General features: G+C 33.8%; 1 protein-coding gene across 3 annotated transcripts in view; it reads right to left on the bottom strand.

The window, feature by feature from the left end:
* Positions 1–10,924: 10,924 nt before the first annotated feature.
* Positions 10,925–18,151, bottom strand: part of capt (adenylyl cyclase-associated protein 1) — a 161,694-nt gene continuing 154,467 nt past the window's right edge. For all 3 annotated transcript variants that reach the window (XM_081755792.1, XM_081755794.1, XM_081755793.1), the window contains one exon: positions 10,925–16,855. In XM_081755792.1, the coding sequence (XP_081611918.1) occupies positions 16,772–16,855 (84 nt within the window). In that variant the 3' untranslated portion in view covers positions 10,925–16,771. The remainder of the gene's footprint in view (positions 16,856–18,151) is intronic.

Raw genomic sequence — 18,151 nt, 5'->3', positions numbered from 1 at the left:
TTGACGATTTGCTTAACTCGCAGCAAAACTTAATGTGCGTGGAGAAAGGGAGATACACACCGCGGAGCCGTATTTTTAGAACCCAACCGAATAGAAGTAGAAATTGCTATAAAGAAATTAAAGAAACACAAGTCTCCGGATATAAACGAAATTCCGGCTGAGTTAATTTTAGCTGCAGGCAAAAAAATTGTGGAACAAGATACACAAACTCATTCTCCCTATCTACAACAAGGAAGAATTGCCACACGAGTGGAAAGAATCAATCATTGTTTCAATCCACAAGAAAGGCGTCAAAACTGATTGTAATAATTATCGAGGCATCTCTCTTATGTCAACATCCTATATAATCCTTTCAAACATTCTATTGACCCCATAGCAAGATTGACCCCATACGCAGATGAAATTATTGGAGATTATCAGTGTGGATTTAGGCGAAATCGGTTAACTATCGACCAAACATTTGCCATTCGCCACATGCTCGAAAACAAGTGGGAATACATTAGCTCGGTACATCAACTATTTATTGATTTTAGAAAGGCTTACGACTCGGTTAGGAGAGAAACATTGTACAACGTCCTTAAAGAATTTGGAATACCGAAAAAGCTAATTAGATCAATTAAGGTATGTTTAAATGAATCCCAAAGTAAAGTCCGGGTAGGAAAATTTTTGGCCATGAGCTTTCACGTCGGGAATGACCTGAAACAAGGAGATGCGTTGTCGCCATTATTATTCAATTTTGTCCTGGAATACGCTATAAGGAAAATCAAAGATAGGAACCAGATCCTAGAGCTGAACGGTGTTCATCTGGTTATGCGTACGCTGATGATGTAAACTTAATAGGGGATGATAGGAGAACAATAGAAAGAAATGCAGAGGTCTTATTAAACGCTTGCAGGGACAAGGATTTAGAAGTAAATGCAGAGGAAACTAAATACATGGAAGTGCGTCGAGACCGTAATAGGCATTTTATTAATACGTTAAAGTATTAAATAATACTTTTGATAAAGTGGATAATTTCAAATATCTAGGATCAAAATTAACAGACGAAAATCATATTCACGAAGAAATTAAATGTCGACTAAAAACAGGAAATTCGTGTTATTATTCAGTACAAAATCTCTTGTCGTCGCGAATTCTGTCGAGGAATTTGAAGCTTAAAATATATAAAACGATAATCATACCTGTTGTTGTGTATGGTTTCGAAACATGGTCGCTTACTCTGAGGGAAGAACGTAGACTGAAAGTATTTCAGAACAAGATGCTCAGACAAATATTCGGACCCAAGAGGAACGGGAATGGAGAATGGCCGAAACTTCATAACGAGGAACTACGTGAATTATACGGCTAACCAAACATTGTTAGGGTAATCAAGTCTAGGAGGCTTAGGTGGGCAGGACATATAGCCAGGATGGAAAAAGTAGGAACGCTTTCAAAGTGTTAGCGGTAAGACCAATCGGAAAACGACCGTTAGGAAGACCTAGGCGCAGACCTTAAGACAATATTAAGATGAATCTCGCAAAAATAGGAATACAAAGTAGAAACAGGATGCAGTTAGCTAAGGATAGAAGTCAGTGGAGAGCTTTTGTGAACGTGGCATTGAACCTCTGGGTTCCATAAGCTATAGAGTTAGTTAGCTTACGAAGCATGAGTAGATGCCTAAGCTGATAAACAAATAGATTAAATGCGCATTTTACTGAAAAGATGGGTTCTACTGACATTGGATAGTCTGTATACTCTTCGTGTGCTAGGGCCTAGGGGAAGAGAGGGAGATAAGGTTTCATATCAGGTTACGTCACGCACAGTAGCACGCCTTCATTTTCATTAAAAATGGAAAAGCCACGAGAAACAAATTTCATCTCACTTTCCTTTGTGGCAGTCGAACACAAATCATCACACTTATCTGCAAAAAGCACTTTTCAAATCGGATTATTGGAGAGCCTCCAGTTCCAATGTTGGAGTGGACATGTCTCCCCATTTCCTTGGAATTTGTGCCCGTACCTACAGCTGAGACAACTTTCCAGCATGAAGAGAGGGGTATATCTTCCTCTGGGATTTATTGCAATTTGTGCCCAAGTAGCAGAAGTGGAATTAATACATATTGATGAGATTACTAAACGCACTACAGCACGAAGTTCAGTTTGAAAGATGGAAAAGCCAAGAGAAATCAATTTCATCTTACATTCCTTTGTGGCAGTCGGACACAAATCATCACACTTATCCCATCAAGCACTTTTTAAGCTAGATTATTGGGGGGACAGTTTCCCTTAGGTGCAAGATTCGGGGGACCTATCCCTCTCGTCCCCCCGGGATTTGCGCCAGCGATTCCTTCTACATAGATACTAAATGCTGCTGGGAAAAACAACAATCTGTCGAACTCTCCTTCCAATTGCATTCTCCTCTGTCATTTCCTCCCCTATTCTAACACTTATTAGCTGATTCATGTATAAGTTTCTTATGAGTATTCGATTTTTCTGATTCCAACTGAACCATTTTTAGAGCTCTCATCAAGGATTCTCAATTCATATTGTAAAAAGCCTTTTAGATTAATAAATACCACACAGACCTCATTCCCTTTCTATAAACCTTTCACTGATCACCCTTACTAATCCAAATTCATCTATTGTGCCAAATGCATCTATGTGCATCTTACCTATCCAGTAAACGAACTATTAATCTACTTAATCTACTAACCCAACTTAAATTACTCTGGTCACCTAAGCTAACCTATTTTTCTCTATTAATCTAACCTCTATTGATCTAATTTATCCTACAAACATAGCATAACCTTCTATACTAACCTAACTCACTCTACTAACCTAATCTAACATACTAATATTACCTACCCGAGTAACAACCTAACTCACTAACCAAACGTAAGATATACTACTCTTCGTTTATCTTTTAACGAACTAATAAGTAAACAAACAAAAGGAAAGAATGAAGAACAAATGTCTTGCTCTTGAAAAAAAAAAAGTTAAAAAATGAAACTTAAATACATGTTTACTCAAAATAACACACTAGAACATCGTGTAGTCACCACTAGAGTCAGTAACTTCTTGAAGTGTGGGAAGTTTCTTTTTAAGGACGGTAACAACGTATTTCCGAGGATATTAACGTAAACACTTCGCTTCATTCTCTCAGGCACTGCAATCAAATCTCCAGGACCAGCAGCCGTTGTGTATTCTCAAAAGTGTGCTGATATTGGTCCTCAAGAAGTTCTGATAATATATTGTTCAGCATGCCTGGTTCCGCGTGGTCTATACAATATAACTCTGCCTTACTGGTTAGACCTTTCAACCTTCTCGTCGGTCCAGATGAATATGACTGAGGTTGGGTTATGTTCTTCTATGCCAATTCCATTCGTCTGGCATTGTGAGTTCCAGTCAGGAGAGTCTTCCTATATTATTAAACCTCCTATATTATCCTTATATTACTACAATTATATTTATATGGGAGCCAGAACACCATCTTGCATGCAACTTGATTAGTATGAGCCTTAGGCGATCTTCCGAGTCATTCAAAACTTGTTTTTGTTTTATATGGGAGAAGTAACTAGTATACTCTGCATCTGCAGCTGGCTGAGAGAATGTGTGCGAGAAGTTGTAAGTGTGTGCGTGTCTGTGTGTGAGAAGCAAAACAAACCTTCTCAAAATAGCTTAATATTAACAATTTCTATCAAATAAAAACATGTGGGACATTTAAATTAAATACATTATGTTGCGAGTAATCTATTATGGTTTTTAATGTATTCTATAGTAAAAATATCTTCTTTGTCTAAATACTTTCTATTTCTTGGGGTCAATACAAAATAGAAGTATAGTTTGTAGATATAAGTTTTTATGACTATATATACAAACATCATAAAAACTTATGTGCTATGCAATCTAAATTAGTAAAACCTTAGTGATGAAATATGTGAGATTTCATATGTAAAATATTAGAGAAGAAAAAGTGTGCTAAAATATATATATGTAGTCTACTTATATAGCCTCGCCATTCACTGCTAGTTAAATACAAATCAACTAATCAATCAAGAAGTTTGAAGGAGGAATACGGGCGAAAAAGTTTCCTCTGACATTATCTACGTCTAGTGAGCTCCCATGTGTGTATATATGGATAGTGTACACGTCTTTCGCGCGGGAAGTCAGGGTTCGATTTCTGTTATGAATACATGTGGTTCGTATCCCACCTTAGCCTGTAGAACCACGTTTCATATACCCTCAATGCTGTAAAGGACGCAACATTCTCATCAACAAACCAACAATTGTCTACTTCTAAATCCCTCAACCTAAGCAACAAAAACTTAGTATTAAACGGAAGGAATTACGAGCTTCAGAGACAGAGAACAAGTAAATTAAGACGCCGGAACTCTGATATAGGATACACATGATTAGTCATCTTTATCATTACTTGCTTATTAAGAAAATGAAAGGCAGAACTGAAAGGGGCTAGTTAATAGGGACACAGTTTATCTTGCATATTCATATTTATCTTGGAAAGGACCTGTAATGATTAGTAGTTTGACGGCAAGTTTCATGTCTATGGCATAGAAGTCATGGGTTTGATTTATCTGAGAGAATCTATGTTGTTTAGATTCTGTATCAAACAATAGATCCATGTGAACATCTTAAGTGTTCAGTGGCTAAACGTGCGAACTTTCTGCGCATGTATATTAAAACAATGATTTATTTATAAGTTTATACTTTATTTGCTCTATTACAATTGTTGATTGGTATTTTCTCATTAGGTCTCTCTTTCCGTTTTATATAGTCTCGGCGCTGAAAGGGGGAGTTAAACGCCAACTTAATCAATCAAAAGAAATCAATCACTGGATGCAGTTTCCGTGAGATTTTTTGAAAAGCACCTAGTCGGAACTTGAAATGTTTATTTTGGTAGGAAGTCGAGTCAAAATCTAGCTATAGATATCATCTCAGCGCGTTACTTGTGAAAGTAAGGAAGAAAGTGGAAAAATAGTACCCAGAATAACTGCCCATAAGATTTAAGCAAAATATCTCTCGTCTAAGCAAAATATCGAGGTTACCTTATCCCTTATTTTCTTTAAGAGAGTTTAAAATAATGACCTGTCTACTGTCGTGACCAAAAGTATGTTTCTGATTTTGCTTATTATGATTGATTACTTAAAGTTTAGCCCACACTTTTTGCCAAGGTCATATGAGATGTAGACCTAGAGTTGTGGAAATCAAATCAGCGTATTGCATTAAAATTTGTAAGCTGTTCTACGGAAATGGAACCACCCCGTTTACCAAAGACGCACGCTCAAATCACTAGATCAGTAAATATGGCTTGAATAAGATTATTATTATTATTATTATTATTATTATTATTTTACAATCTCACGATCATGCTCCGAGGCTAAGAAAGACGGTGCTGACGAGAATGAAAGAAATAATCGAAGAAATGAAATAAGGGAAAACAGGAGAATCCAGAGAAAACCCACGGAGAAGGGTTTGTCCAGCACAAAATATTAATATTACTTAGAACTGCGTAATATTTTTTGAATTTCCTTGAAAAGTTTTAGGGGCGCAAGTGTGCTTGTTACATATTATTTAGACTTGTTATATTTCCTTTCGTTTACACTATAAAATAAATAAAAAAAAGTGTATACGAGTGTAATAATTCAACTAAAATATCCTCAATCGGATAAAAGTTTATTCTATTTCATTATTATGTTTTATAGAACATGATTATATATTTGTTTTCCACTTATTAGTTTGACATAATACATTTTCAGTTAAGTAAAATATTTAAATAAAACGTACGGAGTACCGACCTAAACTTTCTAGTTCCAATACTTTAAATTAATGATGTTCTGCTGAAGTTATTAATGAAACATTTTCTTCTGAAATACGAACAAAATTATATAGCGTTTACGGAAAATTTAATCCGAAGAAATCAAGTGAACATAACTGAATTATTAGTGAAATGTATTTTTATTATGAACAAGATCACCTGGTTCGTTTTTGAAGAACTCGTCCGAAAATAACTTATCCCTAAGAATAAACTACCTCTCGCATATTTTTCAGAGCAAATGAATTATGTCATTTTATCAGGTTATTAATGAAATATTTGCGAAATATGAACAAAATCACCTGTCGATTTTAAGAAAATACTCTCGAAAAAATCACCTCTACGAATAAATCATCCTTCGTATATTTTTCTGAGAAAAGTGACTTATACTATAGTGTAGGGTTGTTAATGAAATATTGATCACGAAATACAAACAAAATCGCCTGGGTCCTTTTTTGAGAAAAATATCATCCAAAACTCTCCCCTAAGAACAAACCACCCCTCATATCTGTTTTCGTGTAAAATGAGACATGTTATACTGTCAGTTTATTAATGCAATATATATTTATGAAATATGAACAAAATCACCTGAGTCGTTTTTTGTGAAAAGTTCGAAAAACTAATCCCTAAGAATAAATCACCCCTTTCAGATGTTTTCAGAGAAATTACATATACCTCAGTATAGGATTATAAATGAAATATTGATATATATAAAATATAAAGAAAATCGTTATAGCCGTTTTCGAGAAAATCGTATTTTTTAAATCTTTATCCTTCAGTGTAAAAAACCCTCAATTTTGAGGGTAGGAAGAAAATTCGACAAAAGAAACAGGATAATACTTTTAAAAATTTAGTTTAAAATTCGGTGTGAGTATGTTGAACGATAGTCTCTGGGACAGTGAATATATTTACATAAGAGACGAATGGACGGATAGATGAACTGATTCACAAAATAACTTTTTCGGCTTGTAGGGATCTCGGAACGTGTAAATCGATCGAAATCTTGAGTTTGATTTATTTTTACAATCACAATATTTTCTTCTCTCCTAACGTCGCTCGAAAGAATAATTTAACTTCATTAAGCAAAAATAACTACGAACTTTAACATTAGAAAGTAACATCATAATTAATAAATAAATAAAAATCATGCGATGTGCAAACACTCTTTGTGATTTCTATTCCACAGTTAACAACTCAATTTACATAACCTAGTTACGGCTTCTGTCGTTCCAACTATTAAATCAAAAACACTCAAGCTTTTTGCTTCCTGATGCAGATCATTCTTTTGGCATGAAACAAGACTTTCTTACTGTACATTACGTCATTGTGAAGTCTTTTTCTTTTTCTGACATATTATCAATCCTTAATCTTCTTCCTTTACCATAGTTTTACCCAAAAATATTTCGTAGTTCATTGGGTGGATTCGAAAAACAGATCTGAAATTTTATAGTTTTTGTACTTTCCACACAGTTGCCATTCAGCTATTTTATCACTGATGCTATTCTTTCCTTGCTAGTTCATGTATAAGGACATTTTCTTAAGCTATTTTCAACCGTTTTCTCTCTATATATACACAAAGTAACGTTATAAAACTATTCTTCTAATAGTGCATTAACATGTCAGATCATTTCATGGCAAACAAATGTTAAAGAATTCATGAAGGAATGCTAAAATGTTTAGTCTGGATGATCACAGGGTTGGAACCCTGTCAAAACGACACCGAAAACTATGAATTCGACACTAATATAGTTCGTACTCTATTACTTTTACATGTCATCCCTTCTCCTCCTAGGAATCGTTTCCCTCCCACTGCATATTTTTCAGATGTTAATTTATAAGTATAATGAATTCATTTGAAATTCCTCCAGGATTCCATGTTGCATTGTACGGTCCACTGTATGTTTGTTTCTGAGTCAAAAATTTCTTTATATATATATATATATATATATATATATATTAGAGTAAGAATGGAATATTGTATTACCGCCCGACTCTCGTCATTGTGCAAAACCTCATCATGATATAACATAGGAAGAAGAGTTAATTTAAGGTTTTAAGATTTAATATCAAAGTTGAAACATCACAAGTTAAAGAAACGCATGTAACAACAAATCTCATATTTGAAAATAATTTCGGCTTAAACTAGCTATGACTACATTTAATTCAAAATTGAACTTTTGGAATGCACAGTACAAGCATAGCTAAAGGAAAACAATACAAATAGGAAAAGCCGAAAATCGAGCCTAAAGCATTCCATGTAGGAGCCCCTTACACTAACCACTCATCTAACATACCATGACGCAAACCTACTGTTTTTAAATTATAGATTTGCATCCAAGTAACACATTTATGCGCATTTCCATTTTTGTTTTAACTTGTTCTTTTCAAAAGTCTAACATGTTTACGACGATTTGTTTCATTTTCCTTTAGAGCTTCGCAAAAGGTGATTTATATCTGAGTATTTGTCATTACTTTATCAGACGGTTCTATCACATATACCTCAATTAACACAGCATTAACAAACTTTTCCTGCCTTAAAAAGTTCCTGAAGAAGGGGAAATTCATTATGCATGAAATTAATCATTGAATAACACTTATTTCTGTGAAGAGTTTTTAGAGCTCTGCCTTCGCATTACAGACTTTTGGAACACAAAAAATACTGAAGTGATTGACAATTTCCACAGATTTCACAAGACGAATCTTCCTACCTTGAAGTCTTTGAAGAAGGGAAAGAATGCAAATAAAGGCATTTATGAAGATATGGGAACATTTTGTGACTTTTCTTTTAATTTAGGCTCTAAAAAGGCATTTCAGAACAAACGAATGAAAGAGACTGCTTTAGAGCTATAAACCTTTTAAACCTGGTTAATAGTTTTTCCGTCTGAATGGAAAGAGTATATTACGTCACACACTGCTTTAGACAAGGAGAGGACGAGGATCACTTAGATTGAATACCGGAAGTAATAGCCGAATGAAATGTGTGTTTCTTAATGCATAAGCAAACGGGACAAGTTTTTTTTTTTTTTTTTTTTAAATTTAGACTTAAGTTTTTTGTAACGATTTCTAAGCCGCGAATAGTACACTACTAGAATCTAAAGATGAAAATAATTCCTATGTATTTTTACCCGACATTTCGTTCTCAAGCTATAACCCTTTTGGCAACGTTCCGTCAAATTTTCGGCGGACTACAGCTACGAAATAACATATTAGTGCACCCATGATTACCCATGTCTTCGTGTAAGGAATCATTTTCCAAAGTTCTTTGATGTTTCTCCGAACATCCTCTCCTGGACGGTGGTGCTCTTTCTCCCTTCAATAAATACTTTCTACCTGTACTTTTCGTAGAATACCCAAGGAATTTCCTAATTTCTTTGGGACTACCTTTGCGCCACCCTGCACCACATTTAATTGTGCACTAATGTCTTCTACGATTAAAAGTAATAAATGCCACCTTTTTATACGACCTTGTTCTGACATTCTTCTCGAGTAACACTGGTTTTGCATTTTTCTGTAAAATTTTCGACTGGCTATAGAGCCGAAAAAAATATTTCTGCACCCAGGTTCCTATACTTTTTCACTCATCTTGGTGTTAGAAATCACCTCCCAAACAGTTTTCAAGTTGTTTCCAAAAAGAAAAACATATATATATATATATAGTGTTTCAAAACAACACCGACAACGTTTGGGAAGTGATTTCTGACACCAAAATAAGACGAAAAATATAAACCAAACTGGGTGCACAAATGCTTCCTTTCGGAGTTATAGGCTGCCGAAAACACGAAAATGTCAACTTTAAAGGTCCATAGCTTCAAAACTATGGAACCTACCGTAGTCGGGTCAAGACTTTACTTAGGAACTAGCATGTGCTCTATCCAAAAATACATGTTTCAGAATCCAAAAGTACTCACGCAACAGGCAGTTTAGTTACGGGCATATAATCTGAAGTAGTCACTAACTACCTCTATAAAAATTGTTGCGGAAATACTGCAGGATTCTGAAGCACGTATTTTTGGATAGAGCACATATTAGTTCCTTACTAAAGTCTTGACACGACTACGGTAGGCCCCATAGTTTTGGAGCTATGGACCTTTAAAGTTAATTTTTTCACGTTTTCAGCAGCCTATAACTGGAAGCCAAAGGAAGCATTTGTGCACCCAGGTTGGTCTATACTTTTTGTCTTATCTTGGTGTCAGGAATCACCTCCCAAATGTTGTCGGAGTTGTTTTGAAACACCCTGTATAATATAAGCTAATTTTGGAGCAGAAAAATACAACTAGTATACAATTGTCTTTCATTCAAGACAGAACGGTTCTCTTTTGATGTCACATATACTAGCAAACGTTCTGTAATAAATATACTCTCACTCAAAGACAACCTTTCCCCTTCAGGCGTATTCTAGGTTTACGTAACAGAGTACACACCACAATACGGAAGACTGGTCATAGAATTACTGCATCTAGAAGTAAAATGTAACAAGATCACCAGCAAAAACACAAGGCTTTAGCAGTACCTTCTTATCAGGCCTTACTTCTCGCAGTTTCTACCAAGTAGTTACACAGTATCATTTTTCTTAAGCCCTCCTATTTCAAACTGTAACTGAAGAAAGTGGTGTTCGGTTTAGTAACTGCCTTTTACTCTAACATGTGGATGACCAGCCTCCATTTCAAACAGTAACTTCATTCACTTATGTTGTGGATCCAGTTAAATGGCAACGTTTCATTTTCACTTAATGTAGAATGCATAAACAGTGTACACAGCCCAATAGGCTCGTCCGATTTAAAAAAAAAAAAAAAAAAAAAAAAAAAAAAAAAAAATCCTTCACTTAAGATTGAAAACATCATATTTGGAGGTGCTTTCTTTCCTCTTACATAACTGATAATAACAGAGTTACCCTATGTCAGGGGACTTTTGAGACACCCTGCATATTTGTCAATTTGGAGTGTACCGCTCCTTTTCAGCACTGGAGCTTCACTAACCAAAACACACAGTTTAGCACTAGATAAAAGCTATCAAATACAATCTACTGTACTACAAGTAACAACTTAAAACATTTAGCTACAAGTGTTGACACATTATATTAACTTCGAGAACATGGGAGTAAACATTAACAAGACTATTTTATGTAGGAAAAATGGTTTAATGAGCTGAATTTATTACATAAAACTGAACTCAATTCAAGTTAACATTTTCAGTTATAGCGTGGTAAATCATTTCATTACTCGTCTATTGTTCATGTTTTTGAATTTATCAATGTAAATAGAAAATTTTACGTAATAGTAAGCTTTAAGTAGAAATTCTGCTTGTAGTCTTAAGATATACAGGGTTTGAATAGAGATAACAAAATCATTTGATTTTTACAAAAACCTTGTTTTCAACATCGATATGCTTCCGTTTTCTCTTTAAAAAAATGTACGCACTGATGGTAAGTAAAAACGAAGTCTACAGGAAATGATTCTCTAATTTAAATTAAATAATGATAATTTTAATTTCTATAATTTTTGATATCGATAATTGTTAATTACATACTAACCGAGCCTAGACAAATGTATACCACATGACTTTATGTCTTGATGACCAATACCAAAGTATAAATTATCCGATTTAACCATTTTTTTTTACACGAATTTATGAACAGGTTGTTTTTAAAGCCCTTCACGAAGTTCATAGCTAATCATAACTTTTAATTTTAACTTTATACTTCAAAAATATATAATACTTGTTTCGTGTTATTAATTAAGAATTTCTATTACATAATCCTGGATCAATAAGTGTGGATAAACTGAAGATAAGAGAAGCACTCATTGAAACGTTAGAAACAGTTTAAAGTTAACGGAATTTGTCTTAGTTAATAATACGGCACGTGTTCAAATCTCTACTGTTGTACATCACCCTACTATGGAACATCTGTGTGCTATCTCCGCTACGATCTGACTTAGTATAGTATCTGCTTCTCACGCACCAGAACATACATATTACATGTATGCATATTTACAATTTTATCAAAAGACACATTACAAAAAACATTGTAGCTTATTTGATGTAAAAATCTAACTTTACAATATTCTTACATTTCAAATTTACCAATGAACTATCTATATGGTGTTAACTTAAATGTTATTTCGTAAGGTATAAGGTTAGCTAAATTAGTTCAACTGCAACTTGGATTTTGAAAATTTCTGGATCCGCATAGCACTTAAAATAATAATAAATCATAACAAGCATATGTTCCCATTAGACTGGCATTAGTAAGATAATACTGAGTCTAAAAATATCGCACTACATACATCAGACTGCTACATTAGAATAGAATAAGTTAGTGCTATTGTTAAAGTAAAGGCACATAAACACTATGTATATATATATATATATATATATTTATATTCAAACTTACAAAGCTCAACAACATAAGTAATATTGTTCTTAATTTCTTTTTATCTGTGCGAAAGAAATAAACTACGCAATCATATTTTGGTCATATGATAGACATTTACACGAAATAGATCCCCCTTTTCTATTTACTAAATAGATCATCAATTAATAACCCTGTTTGACAGGTATCAATTTCTTATCCTTCATACTGCTACTTATATGCTTTAATTCAGAAGTATTTTTTTTTTTTTTTAAATAATCCCTAAGTTCAACTATTGTCAGTTCGTCCCTTACATAAATAAATTATATCGTTGTCAACACAGAGATATTAACTTTACAAAAGAGAACTGTTATAACATAACTAAAAACGCTGAAGCATAAATAAGTACATAATATGTATTCTATTATTATACACCTAGAACAATGAACATTTCATCTAATATATATATATATATCAGCAGTTATACAAGGTATTCAACGAGACTTTGCAAACAGAGTTCACGTCATAATGAAACACAACTTCTATCATGACTGCACAGTAATACAGAGCTACAGTTAATAAAACTCTGTCTTAGCAATATCTACTTCGAAAACTAATAAATGAAGTTACGGACGCTTAATCAAGTATCAAGATAGTAAGGAACGTGGGAGCTTTACATAAGGTATCCAGTGTAAGATGCTCCCACAGAACATAAAGACTACTTTGTGACTATTTGAATTGATATACTGAAGACAGTAATATTAAAAATCCCATCACATAATTTTTTCATACTCATTTGATCACCTCTCCCATTAATTTAAGGTGTCCTCTATTCTTCTGGTAATGTCCTTTACGACATCGTTACATACATTACTTTTCAAGATACAAGCAAATATACATCAGGATGTTGATAAATCATTGTCTTTCCGTATTTTATTATTTCTCATCAAGGAACATGTATTTTTTTATCTTTATATATTTCCTAATTGATACCACAGTTTTAAAAAAATGCCAAAATACAAAACAAATCATACTTATTGAAGACCTACTCCAGCACGCACCTTGCAATTAGACTCTCCTGGCCATGACTGAATACTAGTATGCACTGAATCTCCAACTTCTCCACACAGCATTGCATTCATTTATTTCATTAAACTTTTGTATGATCTCCACAACATGTACGACTTTCGTTTCTTTCTTATGTATTCATATCTAGAAGTAAGATTTATGTGTATGTCTGTGTGGAAGAGATAAGCTTCCATTTTTAAGATTTCCTTTTTTATTCCCATTTTTAAACTGGTGATTAATTATACTGAACATTTGTTTCAGCATCTCAACTAAAAATGTCACGAAACGACGGAAACTTTACCTTAAAGGACGACGATTGAATTTCGAATAATTTACCTGAAAATGAATTTAGTCAAATTCACGATATAGTAATTGCCCTCTGTATTCAGTCATTAATCATCATCAACTACGTCACCCATCAAAAGAACAAATATTTTCAAAGACCAAACTAATTCCGGAAGACACTCATTCCATGATCGAGTCGATTGGGGAATGGCCACTCAGAAGATTCTACTGATATCCCAAGGAAATTCAGGTTACGTAGGTAAAGGTAATCGCCATATCTGAACTGTACTCATTAAAGTAGATTGAGATACATAGGTTCACTTCTCAACATCAGGGACTCCGGCAACGATCCTAAACGAAGAATTTCGGGTACAATACATATCACGAAATTTAAGATCTGGAATAGCTCTGTTTCTTAAGTGTCAGTGCTAACAAAAAACATGTTTCAATAGTTTCTAATGAACGATAAACCGAAACTAATGAACGACCCAAACTTATGAGATTTCTAGTATTTGTTTGCTGGAAGAGTCTATGCAGAATACGGATTTTTTTTTAATACGGGTTTTTTTTTTTCAATTGGTTAATAGTGTCGGAAAGACTAACCTGCTTTTAGTTGCTTTCTGTTCGGAACCAAATCGCCTCATAGCTGCTGCTAAGAGAAAAGGACATAAACTTTGCCTTATGACGTGATGATCTTATCTGCAAAGTTTGTATAATATGTCGCAGAACACATTGTATATACACTGTATAAATAACTGAATTTGTAAACAAGTGTAGCATGTAGTTCACAACAGTCAAGCTATTTATCAGCTTTATTCAGACTTATCTATAACATACACAGCCATGTTTCAATGAATTATATTAGAAAAGATGCACTACCTTCACTGTAGGTAACTGAAACATGTCAAATATTTTAGTATCATTGCATTTTCCAGATATATGTATATATATAACCTATAGATGGAAAATGGTACTATAATTATTGAATTATGTTGAAGCGTAGTAATGCATAGCCATATTTAGATATGTTATTTGTTGGTAATCTCGTACAATACAAATAATAAGAAACGTTACAGCGTTTACTGCAACATGGTTGCAAATTACCTGTACTGTGGTTGCACAATCATATAATAATTTTTATAATATATTACAGAAATAAACAGGAAAAATAATACAGCATTTTATACTTGCACCAAATACATAAAATAACTGTTGCAATATTACAACGCTAGAAGTGCCATTTTCAAGCATGAAGAACACACATTTTTCACGTAGCCTCTAAGGTTACGTAAACAAAAAATGGCCACTATGTTCCAGAAGTGTAGAAGGACTTTTTGTTTGAAAGAAGAAATAACCACTTTTTCTCTTTATTTTTACGATAATTAAGTAATTTTGAACTGTTATCCCTTAATAATGCTGAAGTATCAAAATAACTTCTCCAGTTTCTAAGAGTAGGGTTTAGTTTCCTGTCACCTTCTTTTGGAGAGATCTGTTTTGTCAGTCATACATAAAATTAGTCATGGAAAATACGTGAATCCTGTTTGTCTCTATGATATCTTTGTTATAACTTAAATACATAGTATTAAAACTTGGCTTTCAAAATGATTTCGGAAAGAAATAGGTTTACACTTGTTCTCTCTTCAAAAGAAAAAAAACTACTAGCCCACCTTTTTCTGAAAAACATGATGTATGGTTTATAGATGGAATTAAATGAAACTTTTTTTTTTTTTTTTTTTTTGTCAACTGAGGTCTTTATTTTAAGTCAAAGAAGTAAAATTTTCTACGTGCTTTTGCGAGAATATGAGATATTGAAGATATGCGAATAATCAGAGTTTCTTAAACATAGCTGTACATTGGAAGAATTATAAGCATTAGCAATGAAAGCTTCGTAGATGACAGTAGTGTAGTTCAAGGTACAATATAAGACGCAAGCTTGAGGATATCTGCAAATATGTGTGATAGAAATTGGACTGAAAGGACCCCAGAGTTTAAAAAGAAATAATAAAGAGATCAGAGACACTATAAAATGTTCGCGGTAATTTCGTTTTGTTTATAATCTGAAAATGTGTCTTCTCCATGCCCGAAAATGAACATATTTAATACCAAGATACAATAATTGTAATTCAATTAGTATTCAAGTTAACGTACAAATGGATTCTTTTATTATTTTACTACACTACTTCAAAAGTCATGCGCAAAACAAATACCTGCTTTTTGTGTTTATGAACTCAGTATGCACATATATAGGGTGTTCATTTATTATGTAGCCAAAATCCACTGGTGAAATTCTCACACCTAAACAACAAAACAAAAAAAAAGTCTGAACATAAAGCGAAAAACGCGTTGTTTCAAAGTTATGAGATGCCGAAATCGAGAAAATTGTAACTTTGAGGCTGCCTAGTTCGAAGACTGTAAGAGATATCGAAGGTGATTAAAGAAATATTAAAGGAACTAGTACATTGTCTATCTAAATACCGATGTTTCAGAGTTGAGTTGTACGAGGCACATGATTTTAAAGAAAGAGCTGGAAGAGCGGAACATATACCGCAGCTCTCTCTATAAAATCCATTGCGCCAATACGTCGCAATTCTAAAACATGGTTATTTAGATAGATAGTGCACTAGTTCCACTAATATTTCTTTAACCACCTGTGATATATATCAGTTTTCGAGCGAGGTAGGATCAAAGTTATAAGTTTTTTCAATTTCGACATTTCGTAACTTTGAAACAACGCGTTTTTCGCCTCATGTTCATATTGACTTTTTTTTTTTTGTTTAGGTGTGAGGATTTTACCAGTGGATATTGACTACATAATAAATGAACACCCTGTATATTATGTTTATCAACCAGGTGTGCACGTATTAGTCGTGAGTCGTTTTTAACTGTGTATATTGAAAATATTAAACCAAAAATAAAAAAAAATAAAAATGTCAAACAAACAAAGTGGCGAGGACAATTTGAAAAGCATTTTTTTTAAACAAAACAAAACACAAAAAGTGGGGGAGAATCAACTCTATCTTTCAGGATAAAATGCACCCTGATGCAATATTTGACAACCCACTACCTGAAACCATTTTCATCAGAAGCCACATATATCCAAGCGAAGAAAAAGATCTTTCTCTCTTTCTCACTCTTCTGCGGGTTGACTGCACATCACACCAACAGGGCACCAATTTTTACGTAAAATGAAACTCAAAGACAACTGCAATATACATATATTTCTTCTCCTTTAGCACAGTGTTGGTTTCCTTTTTACTATCTTTAAGATTTATTCTCCACAACTATTGTTACGAGACCTTGAGGTCCAACTGTCGTCTTGTACTGCTCTGGAATCGGCATTTCAACCTGATGAAAGAAAAAGAAAGAGACAATTAGCGGGTTCAAATCTTACAGCAAAGCAACTAATTGGTATTTGAAGCTGCTATTTTCACTAACAAAAAATTCCTATATCTACAGCTCCCACGTGAAGCTGTGTTTGACCCAAGTTTTACGTTTTGATATATGGATTAAGGAATCATTGTTTGAGGTCTAGTCACGTTTAGTTTTACAATACCTTATGGGTCATGCAATTGCCATGGGTTTCAATGGACAAATGTAAACAATAAGCAACACAATACACAGGGTGTCTCAAAAGCCCCCTGACATAGGGTAATTCTATTATTATTCGAGTTACAACAAAATGTAAGAGGAAAAACCGTCTCAAAATATGATGTCTTCAATCTAAAGTGAAAGAATTTTTAACCCATATATGCCTATGGCCAGAACTATTTTTGTTCGCTATTTTGTTCATATTTTGGGCATACAGTTTGTTACTTTAGTTGTACACAGTTTCGAATTTTAGAACATCTATCAACAAAGGATATAATAAAATTCTCTGAAATTACAAAGTGCTATATACAGGGTGTCTCAAAAGTCCCCTCACGTAGGGTAACTCTTATTATTGAAGTTACAACAAAATATAAGAGGGAAAACTGTCTCCAAAGATGATGTTTTCAATTTAATTGAAGGATTGTTTTTAAATCGGACGATCGGGCTGTACTCTTTATGCGCCCGAAGTTAAATGAAAATGCAACGTGGCCACTTACCTGGACCCACAATAGTAAGTCAATGAAGTTACTGTCTTTTACGCTAACGTGTCGATGGCCAGCAACCATTTCAAACATGCCCACATTCATCATACATTATCCATCTCCCGGTAAATGGTAACGTTGCATTTTCGTTCAACATTGGGAGCATAAAGAGTACACAGTCCAAACGGCTCCTCCGATTTAAGAAAAATCTCCACTTTACATTGAAAACATCACATTTGGAGACGGTTTTGCCTCTTATATTTTGTTGTAACTGATAATAACAAAGTTACCCTATGTCAGGGGACTTTTGGGCCACCCTATATATATATATATATATATATATATATATATATATATATATATATATTGCACAAAAATAATGGTTCGTCAAGTTTTGATTAGGCTTTTTCAACATAACCATGTACGAAAAGCAGAAAAACATTTCTCGTGGAGTGCTACACTACATTTTCTATACTCTTTTGTTGTTTTAGTACTGCAAATATTATAACGACGCATCAGTTGCTTCAAAATAATCATATGTTCTGCAGCGTGACGACGTGCTACTGGCGAT

The sequence above is a fragment of the Thermobia domestica genome, chromosome 4 (assembly GCF_964235325.1).
Source record: "Thermobia domestica chromosome 4, izTheDome1.hap1.1, whole genome shotgun sequence".
Taxonomy (NCBI): Eukaryota; Metazoa; Arthropoda; class Insecta; order Zygentoma; family Lepismatidae; genus Thermobia; species Thermobia domestica.
The sequence above is the reverse complement of the archived record's forward strand: the minus strand, read 5'-3'. Positions and strand labels throughout refer to the sequence as shown.